General features: G+C 44.3%; 1 protein-coding gene across 6 annotated transcripts in view; it reads right to left on the bottom strand.

Annotated features, from left to right (window-relative positions):
- rapgef2b (Rap guanine nucleotide exchange factor 2b) overlaps positions 1 to 18580 on the bottom strand; it is a 98850-nt gene that overhangs the window by 24998 nt on the left and 55272 nt on the right. For 4 of the 6 annotated variants that reach the window (XM_053428719.1, XM_053428714.1, XM_053428715.1 and 1 more), the window contains exon 7: positions 12611 to 12628. The exons of the other annotated variants lie outside the window; for them this stretch is intronic. In XM_053428719.1, the coding sequence (XP_053284694.1) occupies positions 12611 to 12628 (18 nt within the window). The remainder of the gene's footprint in view (positions 1 to 12610; positions 12629 to 18580) is intronic. 6 annotated transcript variants of the gene reach the window in all.

Below are 18580 nucleotides of genomic sequence, written 5' to 3'. Positions count from 1 at the left end.
GTCTGGGTGTCAGCATCATCCACCTCAAATGCAGCTGGTGCTGTAAATATCTATACTGCCTCAGGTTGTTATGGAAATCGGTCTCATCAGCTGAAACAGTGTGAAGTCTCCTGGATGACAAATGGAACACACTGGGTAGAAATACGCACAAGGCTATTTAGCAGGTACACAATCATCTGCCACTCAGCGACTTTAAGGCTTAATAGAGATGAGAGGCAAAGCGAATTAGCAATTTGGAAAACTCGAATCTATGACTGATAGACTTCTCAATATTAATGAGCTGCTATAATAAAAATTGACAACCTGAAGGAGTTTAAGTCACTTAACTAATTTTAAAAAAGCTGTTTGTTTGGGGTAGGATTAGAATAGGAGATATTTCTATTCACAAAGAGTATTTCTGCGTCGCTGGCGAGAGACCGAGGGCCAGACAGTGCAGCTCCTGTGGTACTGAGGTGTGATGTGATTACACTGTGTCAAAGATTGCCATCACGTTTAATTATCTGGCTGGCTGCACCAATCAAAATGGACGACCAGAGGGGCCAGTCAGTCACCATCTCCCCCCCCCCCCCTGCTCTGGGGCTACCATTTTCCATTCCCTCGTCTGGTCGACTTCACCCTGAGTGCCTCCAGCTGACTCCTACGTTATTATCTCTGGCTGGACAATATTGTGTTAGTGTGATGAATGTCTTTGTTTGGAAGTGGAGTGATAAAGCCGCTACACATTTTTTTTTTGATGACTTTAGGGACCTAAACGGATTATGGTTCAGTGCATCGCTCTCATAGAACACAACCGGAAAAAGTACGAAGCAGTCGCCAAAGTAACCTGTAGAGATATTTTCTCAAAAGGTAGCTTCTCCAATTTAAGGTTGACATTATGACACTGATCTTTATATACAGTCTATGGGCTCAAATTAACTGTTATGATAAAAGCTTGAACCGTGGATGTGTAATGATCTGTGACAGTAGTCCCTAACAAATACTCTAATTTCCCCTAAGTTTGAGGAGTCTCATGCTTGCTACAAAACTACATGACCAAGCATCCACAACCAAAAAAGAATAAACAAACATTCCTGATCCATTTTGAGGATTAACATCAAGTGTAATATGTCATTGTTAACATACTCTTAATACTTTGGTTGCACACTCAATAAGTGGGAGGGCACTGGGGCCTAAATAAATTGAATATACTCATTATTGAGTACAAGACCAGTCATGTGGAGTTGTGTCGATGAGGCCTTCCAGCCGGGCACTGGAGTGGTCTACACGTCAATATTAACATCCCCACTGGTTTCCACAACCAGCTCCGAAACGTCCCACCACCTCTTAATAGCCCCCCCCATTTGCCCTTTGTATACGTACAAGCCCCTCCTCCCGGAAAGAGAGAGAGATAAAGGCAGGGCAGCAAAGAGGGATGAAGGGAGAGGATAATAAACACTTAATCCTTTCACTCCACTCATTTAGGTCATCCGTCTGTTGGTCAATAAACCAGGGTCCATTCCGACTATAAGCATGTGGTCCATTGACCTCCTTGGCCCAACGGCATGTAAGATATTGGGCCAAGATGGATGCCAGCACAACAATAATGACACGCAGCCATTAAGCTTTTCCAATCAGTGGCACGAGAACCCGGCAATGCATGCACCGTGCAGTGTTACCTCCAATCGATCTAAAAGAGTCTGAAATAACAGGTTTCTTGAAATCAGGTTATAAAAGACTCAGCATCCACCACAGCTCTCAACATTCAGACTATCATCCTACCTTATGCAGTCCCCTCTGTGCTCCTGTGCTCCAAATTCAGCACTCTCTCTCCCAAACAAATGAAGTGAGCTCTGCAGAAGCGCGAGTCGAGAATGCGTACAATCAGCTGTCGCAGGAGGATTAAGCATCGCTCTAATGCTCCTGCCACAGCTCTGCCTACATGTGAGCAGATGTGGTGCTCCTTAAATTACACTGTAGACCTAATGACCTAGATTGCTGGGTGGAAGCCCTGGGTGGAAGTGCTGGCTGGTTCTCAATCTCTTTACCGCCTTTCGATGCCCGGGGGTGAATCTGTGCTACGACACTAGCTGTCCCATGCTGCGGGTGGCCAAGCTCAGAGAGGCAAACCCGAGTGGCGTGCAAAGCGTTGACACGTCTCAAATAAAAAGAAGCCCTTCTTTCACTGAACAAAGCTGAATAAAAGAGCTGGTTTATTGGATGTAGATTATTTAGCAAAACACAATAACAAAATAGCCTCCAGCTGCACAGCCTCTTAAAACATTTCTCATGGTTTTAATTCTGCTTGTTTAAAGAGACAACAAGCACATCTCAGAGTTTCCCCTGACCACGGTGGCAGTTTCTCGTTTTCCCCGAGCCTCACGGATCAAAAGATTAAAACCTTTTCGGTGGGGTGTCCGATTAAATGGACCTGATATGCACTGTGGGCTTTCCTCTCCCTACAGCGCTGCCAGTCAGCACCACACAATCCAGCAGCTAGACACGGGGAGATGTCTATCTATAATGAGGAATACAGTCCACTAGACTAACTAGATGTTAGCTACGGTAAAGAGTATACGAGTGGGAAGTGCAACAAAACACTAAATCTCCATAAAGTAGGTTTCTTTGCACAAGATTCATCTTATTGAGTTTTGACAAGATTATAAAGGATACAGATGATGTGATTTATATGTTTTTCTTGCATTACAGGTACCTAAGGAAACACAGGTGGTAACAGTGGCACAAAGACTGCCACCAGCGTCAAGTCCCTGAATGCAACCCACAGATTTATTAGCTAGGCCCAGCAAGGCTAAAGCATTTGTGCACAGGTCGTCTGTATATCACCATCAATTCAACAAAAATGCTCAAAGATAAGGAGACGGCATTCACAGCCAGGTCCATAAAACCTGATAAATCAACATGAAATGTACTGTGATGGTGTGAGTCAACATGTGCCTTGTTGGTGTCAAGGTAAAGTGCAGCTGTGGGAATGTAAATCACAGGTCTGCAGAGTTCTGTACACTACATACATATTGCAGCCAATGGTCAGAAGACTACTCTGGTGATGTCATTACTGTAATAGGATCTAGTGGCTGTTATTGACTTTGCCCATGGTGGGTTTCCTGCTGGGCTAAATGAATATTTACACAAACCTTCATTTATATGCTAAAAGCAAAACAAACAAAAAGGAATGAGGGGGGTGGAGGGAAAGACAGAGGAGAAGAAAAACAGTGAAGGGCAAACGTTAAGGCCTTTAACATGATTGTATATTAAAAGAAATCAAAATTAAATCAGAGCATAAAATAAAAAATATATACAATTACTCCTGAGTGCAAAATACTGGATGTGGGCAACTGACACAATCTGAAAGATGCCAATTGATAAATGAGCCAAACTGAGATCGTTACACTCATGTTTCCCAATGTTGGACATAAAAGCTTAGTCTGATTGGACGTGCATGTGTGTTGGACTTTAATCAGGTTTTGGCTGCAAAAATGATGGCATCCTGCCAGTGAAGGGTTCTTGAATTCAATGTGCTACTTGAAGGCAATTGTGCTCTTTTGCTTTTCCTTGTTAAAAGCAACTATAATAACCAAACAATAAGTGTCTTACGATACTTTAAGTGCATTTTGTATGTGTGTAGAGCTGCTACCAATCACTGGGGGCTTTTTGAGCTATTTCTGGAAAACCAGTCCAATCAATGTTGAAAGATCTATTTCGGTTTAACAGTACCAGCGAAAAAAAAAAAAAAAAAGCCATACTTCACATACACTCATACGCTGATATATGTACATAAAGAAGTAATAGAAATTGAATAGTTACACTTGCAGAGACTACTACTGGCTCTTAGCCTATATGAGGACTCACCGAGACAGCAGATGAAGTATAGCGTCAACAAGTACTACATCTTTTACTATTATAGGATTATTACGGTGATATCTTAGGTCGGCGTCTGTGCTCTATGATCCAGTAACCGTCCATCAGTGTGATTTACAACCCTGCTGGCGTGTGTCTGTGTGGTCCCGGTGTGTGTGTGTGCGTGAGTGATGCCAACAGCGCTGACAGGCAGCCGATCAATCCGTTCACCGTTCAAGTGCAGATCAGCCAGAGCCGCCTCCAGCACCTCGGACAGCGCCACCGGCGACCAGAGGAACCCGGTCAAAGCTGAAGCGTCTCAGCTGCTCACCACAAAACAAGAGAACGACTAGAAACTGAAGGATTCATGCAACTGATCAGTGTGTTGTTGCAGGATTCAGACGTCTGCAGCTGCAGCAGCTCCGAGAGGCTAAAAGGTGGGATCACTGAATTTAGTGCAGCTTCATCTCTGCACACATGACATCACCTCTCCGACCAAACCACCCTGATCTATTACAGCTTTCACTGTTGTTCTTCTGCAATGCAAACGACATGTGGTGCGGCTGATTGGCTCGCGTGGTTAATGTCAGCTTATGGACCTACGATCAAATATTGTCACCTCGGTGCGTCGTAAAACATAACGAGGGCAGAGGCATCGGTCGTTAAACACACCTGCACCACCTGGTCCGCGCGTGCATGTGGGCGTTATTTGCACCGCACACACATGCACACACATGCACCACCGGATCCCTGCGTGCATGCGTGTTATATTTGCATGACACTTAAATAGGGTTTTACCCCGTTTAAGACCCGCTGCTTTATTTTAATAACCCCCACGATGTGCTACGGGCCCATACGACCAATAGAGTCTCTAAAATCGTTGTGCGCGTGTATGCGCGCGTCTGCTCCGAGTGACAGCAAGCACATGGCGGCCGTTTCTAGTACAACACACTGACACACATCGGAGGCTCGACGGGGCGATAACCAGCCTCCGATCAGCCCCGTCCAGGTTCCTGTCTCGCCCTTCCTCCGCCCTGCGCTCATTCATCTTCTGCAGGCTCGATAGAAATCCGATGCACATCCATTACACGGCCGGTAATCATATCTACTGGGTCATAAATGAGGGCGAGGGGAGGGAAAAAAACAGAAGAGGAGCGATGGAGAGAAAACGATGCACGTCGATAGCGCTACTTACCGGGGTTTTATCTTGCTGGCTCGGGACTCCATGGCTGTCTGACGCTGCTAATGGTTTCATAATGAAAAAATGTTCACCGGGTTAAAATCTAACATCCCGGAGCTGCTCTATGATACAGCATGAACCCCCATCATATCCAGCCAAGCCCCCCCCCCCCCCCCGCCCTCTCCACTCCCTCGGCTGGCTGCACCGTCTTGTCAGTTTTTTGGGGAGTATCCACTGTTCCTCGGCCTGATTCAAGACTCTCCTCACCGGCGTTCATCTCCTGCCTCCCCGCGGAAATGTCTTAAAATCCCCACGGATGAAGAGGAGGGTGAAACAGAGAAGAAATATCCTCGTATACAAGCGCAAGTTAAAAAAAAAAAAAAAACAGCTGCTTCCCTGCGCGCACTTGACAATCACATCCACAGCCGGAGCGCAGCAGCAGCGCGCCGATAATAAAGCAGAAAGCAGGAGGAGGAGGAGGAGGAGAAAAAAAAGATGAGAAAAATGGCTGACAACACTTTCACTCACGTTTGCTTCCTCCGCCTCTTCACGCTCTCTCTCTCTCTCTCTCTCCCCTCCCTCTGTGAAGCTACACACACGCACATGCACGTCCAGCGCCGTTATATGCACCATTAGATTATTCGAAGACCGAGACGCCTGCAGCCTCCAGCGAAGTACTGTACGTTAAAACCCAGCGGTGTGTGTGTGTGTGTGTAACGGGAGCAGGAAGGGGTAGGGAGGAGGAGGGATATGTGTGTCAGAGGAGGGGGAGGAAGGAGGGATGGTGGCGGTGGCAGAGATGTGGGGGGGGGGAGGGGGGGGAGACAGGACCTCCTCCCTTGCCCCACAGTGATGCCATAAGAGCAGCCACTGGGCTCCTCTGGAGGGCTGATGGAGAGATGGGAAGAGGAGAAGGGCGTAGAGAGGCCGAGAGTGGAAGGGAGATCATGGAGAGATGAAAGGAGAGGAGGACAAAAAGAAAGGGTTTGAGGAATAGATGATAGAGGGATGGATGGGATCGAGGGAGGAGGAGAGGAGGGGGGGGGGGGGGGAGGGGGAGGGGGGGGAGTAATGCCATTGTCACGCTCGCTCCGGCGCAAGCCAGCGGCTGGAGCCGGTCGGCATGGCAACCGCATAAAGTAAAAAGCCATTTCCTGGGCGGGGAGAGGAGACAGAAACTGAGACAGAGGCACACTTCCTCTAAAAGAGAGTGAGCAGAGAAAGAAATAAAGTAGTACAGAAGGAGGAGAGGAAGAGTGGCATCGAGTGCAGATGCAGCTGGAGGATAGGGGCCAGAGGAGGAAGAGGAACGCGGGGGACAGTGATGTCACTCCGTCGCCGTCACTCAGCAGGGATAGCCATGGCAACTGGGCGAGCTCGAGTCCCCCCCCCCCACCCAGTTCACCCACCCACCCACCCAGCCCCATACACACCCTGCAGGGCCTTCAGTTGCTGTGGCGACGGAGGCAGCGAGACATGGCGAAATGAAGAGAGGGAGGGAGACGAGTGTGTTTGTAAGAGAGAGAGAGAGACGAGTGTGTTTGTAAGAGAGAGAGAGAGAGCGAGAGAGAGAGTGAAAATAGACTCTGCCACTTCTCTTTCACTCGACTGTAGTACAGCGAGGGGCGGCATCACTGACAGGGTGGCAAATAACAACTAAACAACACTCTGCTTTGTGAGATCGAGACAGAAAACATGTGTGTGTGTGTGTGTGTGTGTGCGTGTGCGTGTGTTGTGCATGTGTGTGCAGGTGACAGGCCTCTGCCTCTAGAGACTCTGGATATTGGATTCAGAGACAGTCCCTTATATGCTTTAAATGACACATCACATTAAAACAACGCAGGTTTTAAAGGTGGACCACCACAATAAACAACAGATAAGTTGATCAGAGCCACACCGCAAAACAGCCAGCACCTCAGTTCACAACCGAAAACACAAATAAGGCCTCAAAGTAACCGACTGGAGCCGTCACATTTCATTCTATAGAAGACGAAGGACCACATCACCTCCAAAAAGTAGGACATCACATTTATTTATTTATTTACGTTGTTTTGTCATTTGGCTGTCAAAGCTCCGTCCTGCATTTTGCCAGGCAGTTTTCTGTCATCTTGCTCCATCAATGTTATTTTCTTGTCATTTTGATGAATGACAGACAAAACACTAGAGGCTTTTTGTGCACAAAATAACTACAAGAAATATGAACAGTTCAAATGTAATGTTAGCATCAACACTACTGGTCAGCACATCATCTTGTGATCTTCATGCACGTTAAGGTTTAAATTATACAAAGAAATCTATACAAATTATTCTCTTTCCACAAGGATGCATGTTTGAAAAAGTCCAACAATTCCAACCAAACATCTGACACATTCATTTTGTTTGTGTGCGAGCAGCTGAGGCTGGAGCTTTGTGTAACGGTGATATAAAGAGCCGGGTTGCTGTGCCTCTAGACAATGCCTAGAAAGCAGAGTACATTTACAACTGGCTGGCTTTGGAGCAGCTCCAGTCAAAGCAGTGGGGGGGTGAGTGGGAGGTTGTGGTGGGGGCAGGGAAGCTGGAGACCCGGGTATGACATCACCTCTCCTGCCCCCGAGCCATGATGTAATGTATCCAACAACAACAAAAAGGCTCAGGTGCTTGGCTGTGCAGCCATTAACATCTACAACAATCACCAGGGGGGGGTCAGTGGGGGTGGAGAGGCATCATTACATCACCCGGCAATGGGGTGTGCGTCTAGGGAATATCAAACCTTTCTGGCCAACCCCCCCCCCCTTCTCTTGTTTAAAGCTATCAGGAACAAACGGGCCATTTTTTACTGACTAATCACAACATGAACGTATAGGCTAAAGAGGCAGGATGCATCGATCTTAGGGGATTGTGACAGTGATGTGAAAAGCGCCACTTGAGAATAACGCAAATGCACTCATGCTCAATTGCCCTGTGTGCTAAATGCATGAGGCAGAGGGGGGGGTGGAGCCTCGTCTGCCATTTGTAAACAGTCTGTGAACCCGGCTGCTCTGAGCATTTACAGCGTAGGACATGTGATGGCTTTTGTTTGCTGATGCGTACCATTAAAACCATAAAAACCCCATTACGCTGCAGGATGACACCAGCGCACCACACGATGAGCACGCGCACACACACTAACACACACTCCAGCACACACTCACACAGGGGGTGATGGAAAAAGCGATCATTACATGGCATCTTCAAATTGTATCCACATCCTTCAACGTCTTTGTTCAACTCAGCAGCAAAACAGCGGAGGACCCAGCCGCACACATTTCCAGCATTTTAACACCGATTCGAGTAAACATGTTTTCCAGCAAACAACGTGAATAAAACTCTGCTTTTTTTTTCTCTGCATCACAATCACAACACAGCGGCGATAACACAGTATTTCAGCATCGTTAAGCAGTCACATTTACCATCAGGTGCATACTTGCAGTATCAAGCACTAAACACAGAAGCCAGCCAAACAACTCTGTCATATCTGGACTGCATGTGTGAGGTTCCCTTCCTTAACCAGTATTTCAGTCCAACAATATCCTTTGTGTCTTTCATGACCTCCCCGCATCAATTCTAGTTTGACAGCAAGAGAGTAAACACGGAGTGAAATACTGCGATAATACACAATGACCAGTGGGATGCTACTATAATACACAACACACCAGGGTCTGAATACCTCAAGGTGTAGGAGTACACTGTTCATGACTATTTTCAGCTGCACATTAATACACATTTGGTTCATTGGTGAGTATTTATATGAGCATGATGGTGAGTATGTATACCAGCATGATGGTGAGTATTTATATGAGCATGATGGTGAGTATTTATACCAGCATGATGGTGAGTATTTATATGAGCATGATGGTGAGTATTTATACCAGCATGATGGTGAGTATGTATACCAGTATGATGGTGATTGGGAAACAAACAAAGTGTCTATATCTATAACAGTGAAGGAAAATGTCACCCAGTGCAACAGCATGGAAAATAGTGGAGATCTATATCAGCTTTTGGATACACAGACAATACTCGCTAGAAGTATAAATACATTTTTGGCAATGGTCTTTTAATGTTTTTTTGACAGTAATAAAAATAGAGAATTGATATATCAAGAAAGGACACGTGAGACACAAAAGGCATATATAGAATCAAGCAGCCTTAATCCCAACAAATGAAATTACATATTGCAAAAGCCAAAATTCAGTTTCCAGCCTCATCTGACGTGCAGTGAGTGAGCAGTAATTCTTCAGTATCTTGCTCGAGCCAACTTCAACTCATGGACACACGCCGACTATTTCAGGATCAAACCCACTCTCACTTATTGATCTGTGTCTTCCCTCGATCGGCTGAATGTGTATGTAAGCCAACAGAAAGCCACATGCAGAGGAAACACAGCACTGCTGACTGCCAGCTAGGTGCATTAATCCCTGACACCAGTCCCATTTACAACACCTCTAAACACCATTGTTACAGTGAGAAAGATGATCTAATGAAGAGACAGTGTTTTGCAGCCGCGTTGCAGCCCGTGGCATTACTTCATCTATCACGCTGTTGTCACCTGCGTGCTGCTCTGTAAAGAATGTTGGCAGGAACACGTGCAGCCAAGCGTGTTTTAAAAAATGGTTTTATTAGCACATGCACAGGGGGCAAAACATCTGCTGTACCCATGCTGCAAGGTGCACATGTCAGAATGGGGGAGGAAAAGAGAGGCTTCTGGAGAAACAGTGGTTAGTGAGTAAGATGGAAAAGTTGATAATGAACAAGAGGTTTCCGGATCGGGTTATAGACTAACTGTGGAAGGTTATGAACTGGAAGTCTTTAACTTCACAGTCACGGTGGAGGAGAAGGTGATGTGAGGGGGTCTTATTGTGTCAGACAGCTACAGGGAGTGAGTTTAACCTTTGTGTTTCTTGCCCAATGTTCCCGTTTTCTCTACATTTCATGAGATATAAATGAAATAGCCGTAGATTTTAAAGTTTCACACAAATAAGTATACCTGAGTTTGTTTGCCACTATAAAAACCTTTGTTTTACAGACTTATCAATGCCTTTATGTATATAATAAAATATTTCCTTGAATTTTCAGTTCTAAACAATTGGTTATTTTTTTCCTTTTTATTTGTAGTTATTTATAAGAACATTTATGGCTCAACTGTAAAATATCAAACGTTGTTTCGTCGACAAAAGGATTGGATAATTATGTATTAGATCAACCAAAAGATATGTATTGGAATTTTTTTTGCTGCATTGGCCCCAAAACCCTCGATAATTGGGCTCTACATAATAGAATATGAAAGTTTGATTTAAGTCTCTCTTCGTGTGTGCCAGACTACTGTTTAAAACTGAATTAAAAACAGCAATCCGCTATGATCCCAGTCTTCTATCATGTTTCACTCAATATTAAGGCTTGTATATGACGACTGTGCACCCAACACAAAACGAGTCACATATACAAATTGTATTTTAGACTCACAGAATTTTATTTTAACCCTTATTTACCCAGAAGACTGAGACTAGGCATCGTTATTAATATCTCAAATATCTCCTGCAGCAGCTGCTCCAGCTCCGCACTGAACAGATCAAACAGTTCTGCTTCCAATTGTTCGCAGAGATTGGGATCAGATTTAAGTGGCACAAACAACAAAAACAAGCGCGCTTTGTTATCCTCGCCACGCGTGCTCATTACCATCCAAATAAATGTCATCTGTCAACCCTTTTGAAAATAACTCAGCTTTCAAAAAGGTCTTTGAATGTCAAAACTGACATGAAAAGCACATCAAATGTCAGTTAGTGTGTTCTGTAACACCGGATGAGAAATGAACCACAGCTGGCTATAAATGAGTAGCTCCGTTTCCTCTGCGGCACGAGGCAAAGTTTCACCGGAACCATCGAGCCGAAAACTCAAAACACCCAAAAATATCTGTTCCATTTCCTTCAAAGCAAAACGTCTGATTTGTTGCTATGAATAACTATAAACACAGATTCTGCTTTTGGTGTCTGTGCTAAAAGGGAGATGGTTTGGAGAAGCAATGTAACAAATTTACTGCAACTCAAAATGCTTATTAACTGCATTAGATATTGTGGATAATAAATGAAGGGAGTTGTCTTTCATCACAATGTCTACGTTTTCCAGTCGAGTCATTTTCACCGTCTTTGCTAATTAAAAAATACTGTAAGAGACCTCGAGCTGAAACAATAAGTTGACTAATCGGTCCAAACTAAATTAAACTGAAATGATTGATTGAACTTTGTCAGGACATTTTCAACCCAAATGAGTTGGATCTTCAATTGATTTGCTTATTATCTTAGTTTTACAGTAAACTGAATGTGTTTTCAGAGAAGAAAGATTATTTAAATCTGTAAACTTGGGTTTTGGGAAATTGTGAAGGGCATTTATATTTTATGCAAGTAAACATTAGTGAACTCATTGAGAAAATAATGGAATGATAGTGAAAACAAACAGTTTCAGCTCTAAAAAAAAAAGCTCCTCTGAATAAATTTGAGTGCAAACAAAGATGAAGGAATGCAGCAGGCAAGAAAGCAATAATAATTTTTTTTAAAAAAAGGAGGTGTACAATGAAACGTTTGTGTTCACCGCTGCAGCGTAGACACAATGTCTATTCAAAACGCAGGCTTTTGTATCCGTGCACAGCTGAAGCAGAGCAGGTTGTCACAGAGGACAGCTCTAAAAATAGGAGCTCGGCTTTTCCTCGCCCGAGAGTGGCAGGTTTGCTCTCTGTGCTCTCGCATTTCTCAGCAGGTCTGACTCCTCAACACCTTGAGCTCTGATCTTTTTCTACCGCTTCCTTGCCTTCCTTTTTGGCCTGCGTGACGACAAACTGAAATACAACACGTCGCTTACAGACCAAGCGGAAAGGGGCCACGAATGTCAGACATGTCTTTAAACAGCTGGTTGATGCTCGGATAATTCCCTTTAAAAGCCATCATAATCAAACACTTAGCATATTAACGGTGCTATCGGAAGATCATCGCAACACTGACGCAAGACCAGCTAAAAGCAGACACACAGCGGGACCAGCAATGATCCAAAGAGCCTAAAGACAAGTCAAGATCCTTATCGGGAGCGTCAGCAGTGTTTCAGCCCCTCAATCAGCGTAATAGTCGCCATTATCTCAGTTTACAAGACCATAAACAGCACCAGAAGTGATGTTTATCATTTCTCTGTCATCACCGGCCAACGTGATGAGGTCTGTTCTCACAGAAGCATTTTTATTCTCTGATCCGGAACAAGATAATATGTATGGAGGGAAAAGATGGAGTGTTTTTATTTTTTTATTATTGTTATCAGGGTTCTTTTAGTATAATTAAATTTGTGTTGTGCTGCTGATGCTATGGAAGTTGGGTGTGGTGCCGGCTTCAATCTTCTCCGCCTTTATCAACCACCAAGTGCAATCAAATGAAAGGAATTCATTAAGGAGGTCTACAGACACAACAAACAGGGGGAACAGACACAGATAAACCCAACTGACAGAAGCACAGACACAGACGCCTAGAAAAGAACACAGCCACACTCACTTTCACGACGACATATAGTAAACACAACAGATAACAGTGTTAATAGATACAGTACCTGAGGTTTATTGCATTCCTGGGAGCCAGAATAAGGAGAGAGCCATGGAAAGAAGAGAAGGAGATGAAAGTTATCAAACATGTCGCCTGCCAGTCGAGGAGGAGAGAGATTGCGGGTGAAAGCGTCACCGACATGTCGACATGTAGGAGAGTGACATACTCTCTACTGAGTATAAGCTGGAGTGTGTGTTTTGAGTGAATGGATGGATAGATTTGATGAATCTCTGATGAATGAGTCGACCCCCGTTTGTACATTCTGAAGCAAACTGAGTGAAAAAACACTTTTAAAGAGCCGCAGCCACCCCGTTCTTTTTCTGTAGTAATAATATCTTTGAAAATTCAATTTCAGTGAGCAACAAAAAAAACTTTATTCACAATGAAAACAAAGATTAAATCTACCTCCTGGCAAAGTCTCTCGTTGTGACTTAGCACTTTAATGAATATTCAAGGTGAAAATTCAACTTTCTCACTGCTCCTACTCAAGGACTGGTAGAGAACACACAGACACACACATTATTATTATTCTGGCCTGCACACACATCCTTTTTTTTTTTTTTTAGAAGATGCCTGCAGATTACTGAGCAGACCACTTCATCCTCATTAACACTGCAGGACATTTTCAACCCCTAACCACACATTAATACTCCAATCATTATGTGCTATGTTTAGTAGGTTTTTAATCCACCTTGAAATATGGTTGAAGTACCTGAAATCACATGATACTATTCGGTGGTGGATGTGGATGTGGATTTTTTCTTCTTTTTTTTTTACTGATATTTGACCCAAGAGGCTTTGAACTGGGACGATCCCAGACAAACTGGGATGTCTGGCCCCCGTAGATAAGAAAATCAATACTACTGCCCTGTCTGTATGCAAAATATGAATCCACAGCTAGTTTGAAGAAACGGGGGAACAGTTGATCTAGAACCATAAAAGAAACACAAAATGTCCTTTTTACAATTATGTTAAAGTATAAAACACAATAATTGATTTTTCATCTTTCATCTTCCAGCCTTGACAGCATGTTACATCTGGAATCATCGAAAGGCAACTTTAAAATATAAATGCGTCGGAGAAACTGCTAACTTTATTTGCAGTAAGATCTTAAAGCCGTTTAAGTTGTCAGTAGATGAGTGAGCAATGTCATTGTCAAGGACACTCCAACAGAGCGCATGATTGCCGGTGGACACGTTGGCTGTTAGGGGGATTAAACCTGTGACCCTCTGATTACAGGACGGCCTCCCTAACCACCAGGTAGCCCGGGTGGAGGGAGAGAGTGAAAGGAGTATTGATTGTCTGCCTCCTGCTGCTTGTATATTTATAGAACAGCTGTGTATGGGGCCTTGGATGCCCTCCTGGCCACGGAGTTAACCCAGAGGAGGAATAACACTCCTCTGCTTGGAGTCGTGTCTGGAGCTGAGGAGGTGTTTAAAAGAAGCGATAGAAAGGAGGGAAGCAAAAAGACGACCGTGGGTGAAGGAGATTACTATGAATTACTATATTATAATTTGTTATGGACAAAGCATTCAGAAAACATGAAGCCTTAACAGAAGCAAATAGCACCATGTCATTTCAAACTGATTGACAGACAAAGCCCTTAAGAGAGCGGCTGAGACAGAGATCACAGTGGAAATATGTGTATGCATGCGTGTGCATATTTATACGAGTGTGTGTGCGTACGTGGATCGACGGCACAAATGGCTGTTGATAGTTAAGAGCAAGATAATGCGGGAGATAAAGTTCAAAATGGAGAGGTGCTGAAAAATGGAGATTACGAGCCTCTGCGAGGGAGAATATACAAAGATCAAGCAGTGTGGGGTTGTGTCTGTGTCAGAGAGAGACAGAGAGAGTGATGCTAGAAATAACCGGTGTCCACTGTGAACAAGGCGCCCGAGTGTTAACCCGCAGCTCCGAGCACACAGGACACACGTTGAATACTAAACACTGTCCTCTTTCACTGCCCTGATTTAACCAGGGCACGAGCACATACATGTATTTTTACACGTCTGTCATTAGCCCTTTAAATCCCCGGGTTGTCATCTTTGCTTCTAATGATAATTCAAGTCAAAACCACAAGTGCACGTTACTTCTCGAGCGTTTTAGGTGACAGCTTCAACTGCATTACTGAAATCAAATGACACGATACTTTGGGAAAGTAGCAAAGAGCATAACTTTCTTCAGTAAGTTATGGTTCTATAATAACAGGAGGAACTTACTCATACTATAAATCAGAGGGTTTAATATTACCCAACAAGAGGGAAACTGAGGCATGGTCTTCGACAGTAAATCTGAACAGTGCCGTTAAGCCAAAGCTGCCGTCTTTCACCTTAGAGATATTGCAAAGGTCAATCAAATCCTTCCTGGACGAAGCTGAGACACTGATGCACACAAGAGAGAGAAGCTCTGGTGCAACTCGGTTGCAGTTCCTCGAGACAGCTGTCTTCAAAGTTGCAAACTCTACTGAGACTATCTTTTAAGTTTTGTAGGTCAGATTCAAAGTGGGGATGTTATCGTGCTGCGCCAGAGGAAGAAAAACATCACTGATGGTTGAGATTAATGCTCCTATATATTCAGTTTTATGTTGACTTAGACAGATGTGAAACCACAGAGCATTTAATCTTTAACCTTTACCCTATAACCTTTATCTCTTAATTGTGTAGACGGGACAGATACGTCAGTCACATCTGATTGATAGGGCAACATAACATTTTCCTTCCCATATATATATAAGAACACTTTTTCAGAATAAACTTTCTGACTTTAAACAGACAGCATTGTTAAGTCAGATATTAAATCAGTCTCTTAGCGTTTTAGGTGCCATTTTATAATCTTTTAACTGAGTCCTTTAATATAAAAGCGCCTCACTCTGTTTAAAGTGTGTTTATTTACCAGGTCCATTTGCTTTGGAGAGGAGGAGACCTCTGTAAGAAAGAAGCAACTCTTGAAACAATGAACACACCCACAGACACACACAGGGCTGGCCACTGGTTTCACCCAGCTGGACGATGTGTGCACCAGCAGAAAACCCGGATAAAGAATGACGTGAAAACAAAATGTCCATTCATCCTGATTATAAGGCCCCTTTGTGTTTTGTTGTTCTTATCAATACACAAAAGTTCATGTCAAGACAATTTTAAGGTTCTGTATGAGCTCTGAAAAAAACTGTCTCATCCAAATCTTCCAAGTGACAGTAATTGTTCAAACAGACTTAAATGAAATTGTATTTAAGGATTAATGAAATAATTTGCATTCAATTTAAACCCTGAGAGCACAATCCTCACATCAGACAATAGCTTTGCCTCAGATCTTGGTGGAGGACGTGGGGAAGGTTTGTGTGTGTATGTGTGTGTGTTTGAGCACTCCCACTGGGAGTCCCACTACTGGGTCAGCATTACATATTTTAGTTATTAAGCTGGCACTCTCCAGAGCAACATACAATGACTGAGCATGTTCAGGCTGTTGCCCAGAGACAACAGCAGCTCACACAGCTGTTCTCACATCCTCATACTCTGGTCACTATGGGGGATCGAACCTGTGACCTTGTGGTTACAACCCGCTCTCACCGCATGCATGCAAGGCCGTCCTGTGGCGAGCAGAGATTTCATATAGCAGGATAATGACTTGATGCAGCACTGAGGGCAAAGATTGGCATTAGGGCTGCAGGATATATCGGCTATGTACGATATATCGATATAATTTCCACGGGGATACAAGATTTGACAATATCGTTTATATCGATATATGCGTTAAAATGGTCAGTTTCGCCTCAAGCGTCTGCGTTTGCCTTGGGAGACTGTGAGCGCAACCGCGACCCCTCCCACTCTGTCGTTCCGAACGTGCCGATTGCAAAGACGCGTCGTTCCCGCCCCCACCACCCCGTCACAACAAATCAAGCATGGAGGATCCCGATAAAAAAAACGAGACGGCGGAGCGAGACGAAATTGTTTCTAAAAGGAGAAACAACGGCTCCATCATATGGAAATGGTTTGGTTTTAAAAAAAAAGATGAGCAGCAGCTGCAGGTCATCTGTAGGGAATGCAACAAAACAGTTGCGTCCAAAAGTGGAAGCACCACCAATCTTTTCCACCATTTGCAGCAGCGGCACAAAGTGCAATACGAGGAATGTGTGAAACTCCGTGGCTGTGCTGCTGCTGCTGCATCACCGACCGCGAAAGCATCTTCTGCGGCTGCCCCAAAACAATGTCTATTGCAAGAATCCTTCACTCGTGGTGAGCCATATGACAAGAAAACCGCAAAGTGGCGTGAGATCACTAAAGCGGTAGCCTACCACATTGCAAAAGACATGGTCCCGGTCGCAACGGTCGCCCAGGATGGTTTCAAAAAGTTGCTCCGAACAATGGACCCAAGGTACAATTTGCCAAATCGAAACTATTTCTCTGAAGAAGTGCTGCCAGAGATGTACACCACTCTCAGGCAAAAGCTGACAGCCCGGCTCGCAACAGTAAAATATTTTGCGGTCACTACCGACATGTGGTCCAGTAGGACCTGCGAGCCGTATATGTCATTGACAGTTCATTTTATCGAGGACTGGAGAATGGAGTCGGCGTGCCTCCAAACCAGCTACTTTCCTCAAGATCACACCGGAGAGCACATCGCTGAAGCCCTGCAGGATGCGCTCTCAAACTGGAAGCTGGAGGAAAAGCGGCTGGTGGCCATAACCACCGACAACGGGAGCAACGTTGTTAAAGCGGCCCAACTGCTAAAATGGCTGAGGATGCAATGCTTTGGTCACCGACTTCATTTGGCCATTGGTGAGTACAATGGCAAAGTAATAGTTACAGGGAAGAGAAAATGTGTGCATGCTTTAAAACGGTTGTTTGCCATAACAACTTTTTCACACAGTTAAATGGTGTTTGAATTTGACATAAATCTAAATCACACACCTCCCTCTTAAACACAGGTGATCTTCCTTTTTTAGATAATAAAAATCAAAGAAGAATTACATTTTTTAAATACTTTTATTTTAAATGTTTTCTATTAAAGAACATGAACACAATTGAAAAAGTGAATACAAAAACAAAATAAAATAACACGGCGTACTCTACTTAACAGGTTTCTAAGACATTGTTTAAATTAAAAGGTTAAATGAAAAAGTAAATGATTTAAAATATTTAACAATTTTATTTCAGGACATGGCATGGATGATCACCGCATCACAAGGTGCATTGCGCTGTGCAAGAAAATTGTCAGCAGCTTTTCCTATAGCTGGAAACGGAGGAGAGAATTAGCTGAGGTGCAGATTCAGCTGGGTCTACCGACTCACCAGCTCATCACAGAGTCAGCCACACGTTGGGGATCGAGACAGCAGATGATCAGCAGGGTCCTGGAGCAAGAGGCAGCCCTCTCCAAAGTCCTGTTTGCTGACAAGAAGTCGAGACATCTTGTCCTTAACTGGCAGGACGTAGAGGTCCTGCAGGCAGTCCAGAAAGTCCTGAAGCCCCTTCATGACTTCACAGACGCTCTCTCCGGTGAAGAGTATGTCACCCTCTCCTACGTCAGGCCTGTGCTACACCTCTTCAATTCAAGTCTCCTAATACGGGAAGAGGATGATAGTGAGCTGTGTAGGTCGATCAAGACCAGAATCTTGGATTACCTTAATGCCAAGTATGCTGACCCAGACACAAGTGACCTTTTGGATATGGCATCACTTGCGGATCCACGTTTCAGGGTCCAATACATCCCAGGTGAAAGAGTTGAGGCACTGAAACACAGAGCTGTGTTGGAGGTGGAGGCCTTGCAGGCTGATTTGGGCGGCGGTAAGCCGGACCCGGCTGGCCCTGTGCCAGAGGAACCAGGAATGCCACCACCATCCACAAAGAAGAAGTCACTGGCCAGCTTCTTCAAGCGGAGCACAGCCACCAACACCAGGCTGACACAGAGGGAGGCGATTGAAAGTGAGCTTACAAGCTACTTACAGTCAGCTATCATCGACCACGACACAGATCCTCTC

Source organism: Pleuronectes platessa, chromosome 8, assembly GCF_947347685.1.
Source record: "Pleuronectes platessa chromosome 8, fPlePla1.1, whole genome shotgun sequence".
Lineage (NCBI taxonomy): Eukaryota > Metazoa > Chordata > Actinopteri > Pleuronectiformes > Pleuronectidae > Pleuronectes > Pleuronectes platessa.
The sequence above is the reverse complement of the archived record's forward strand: the minus strand, read 5'-3'. Positions and strand labels throughout refer to the sequence as shown.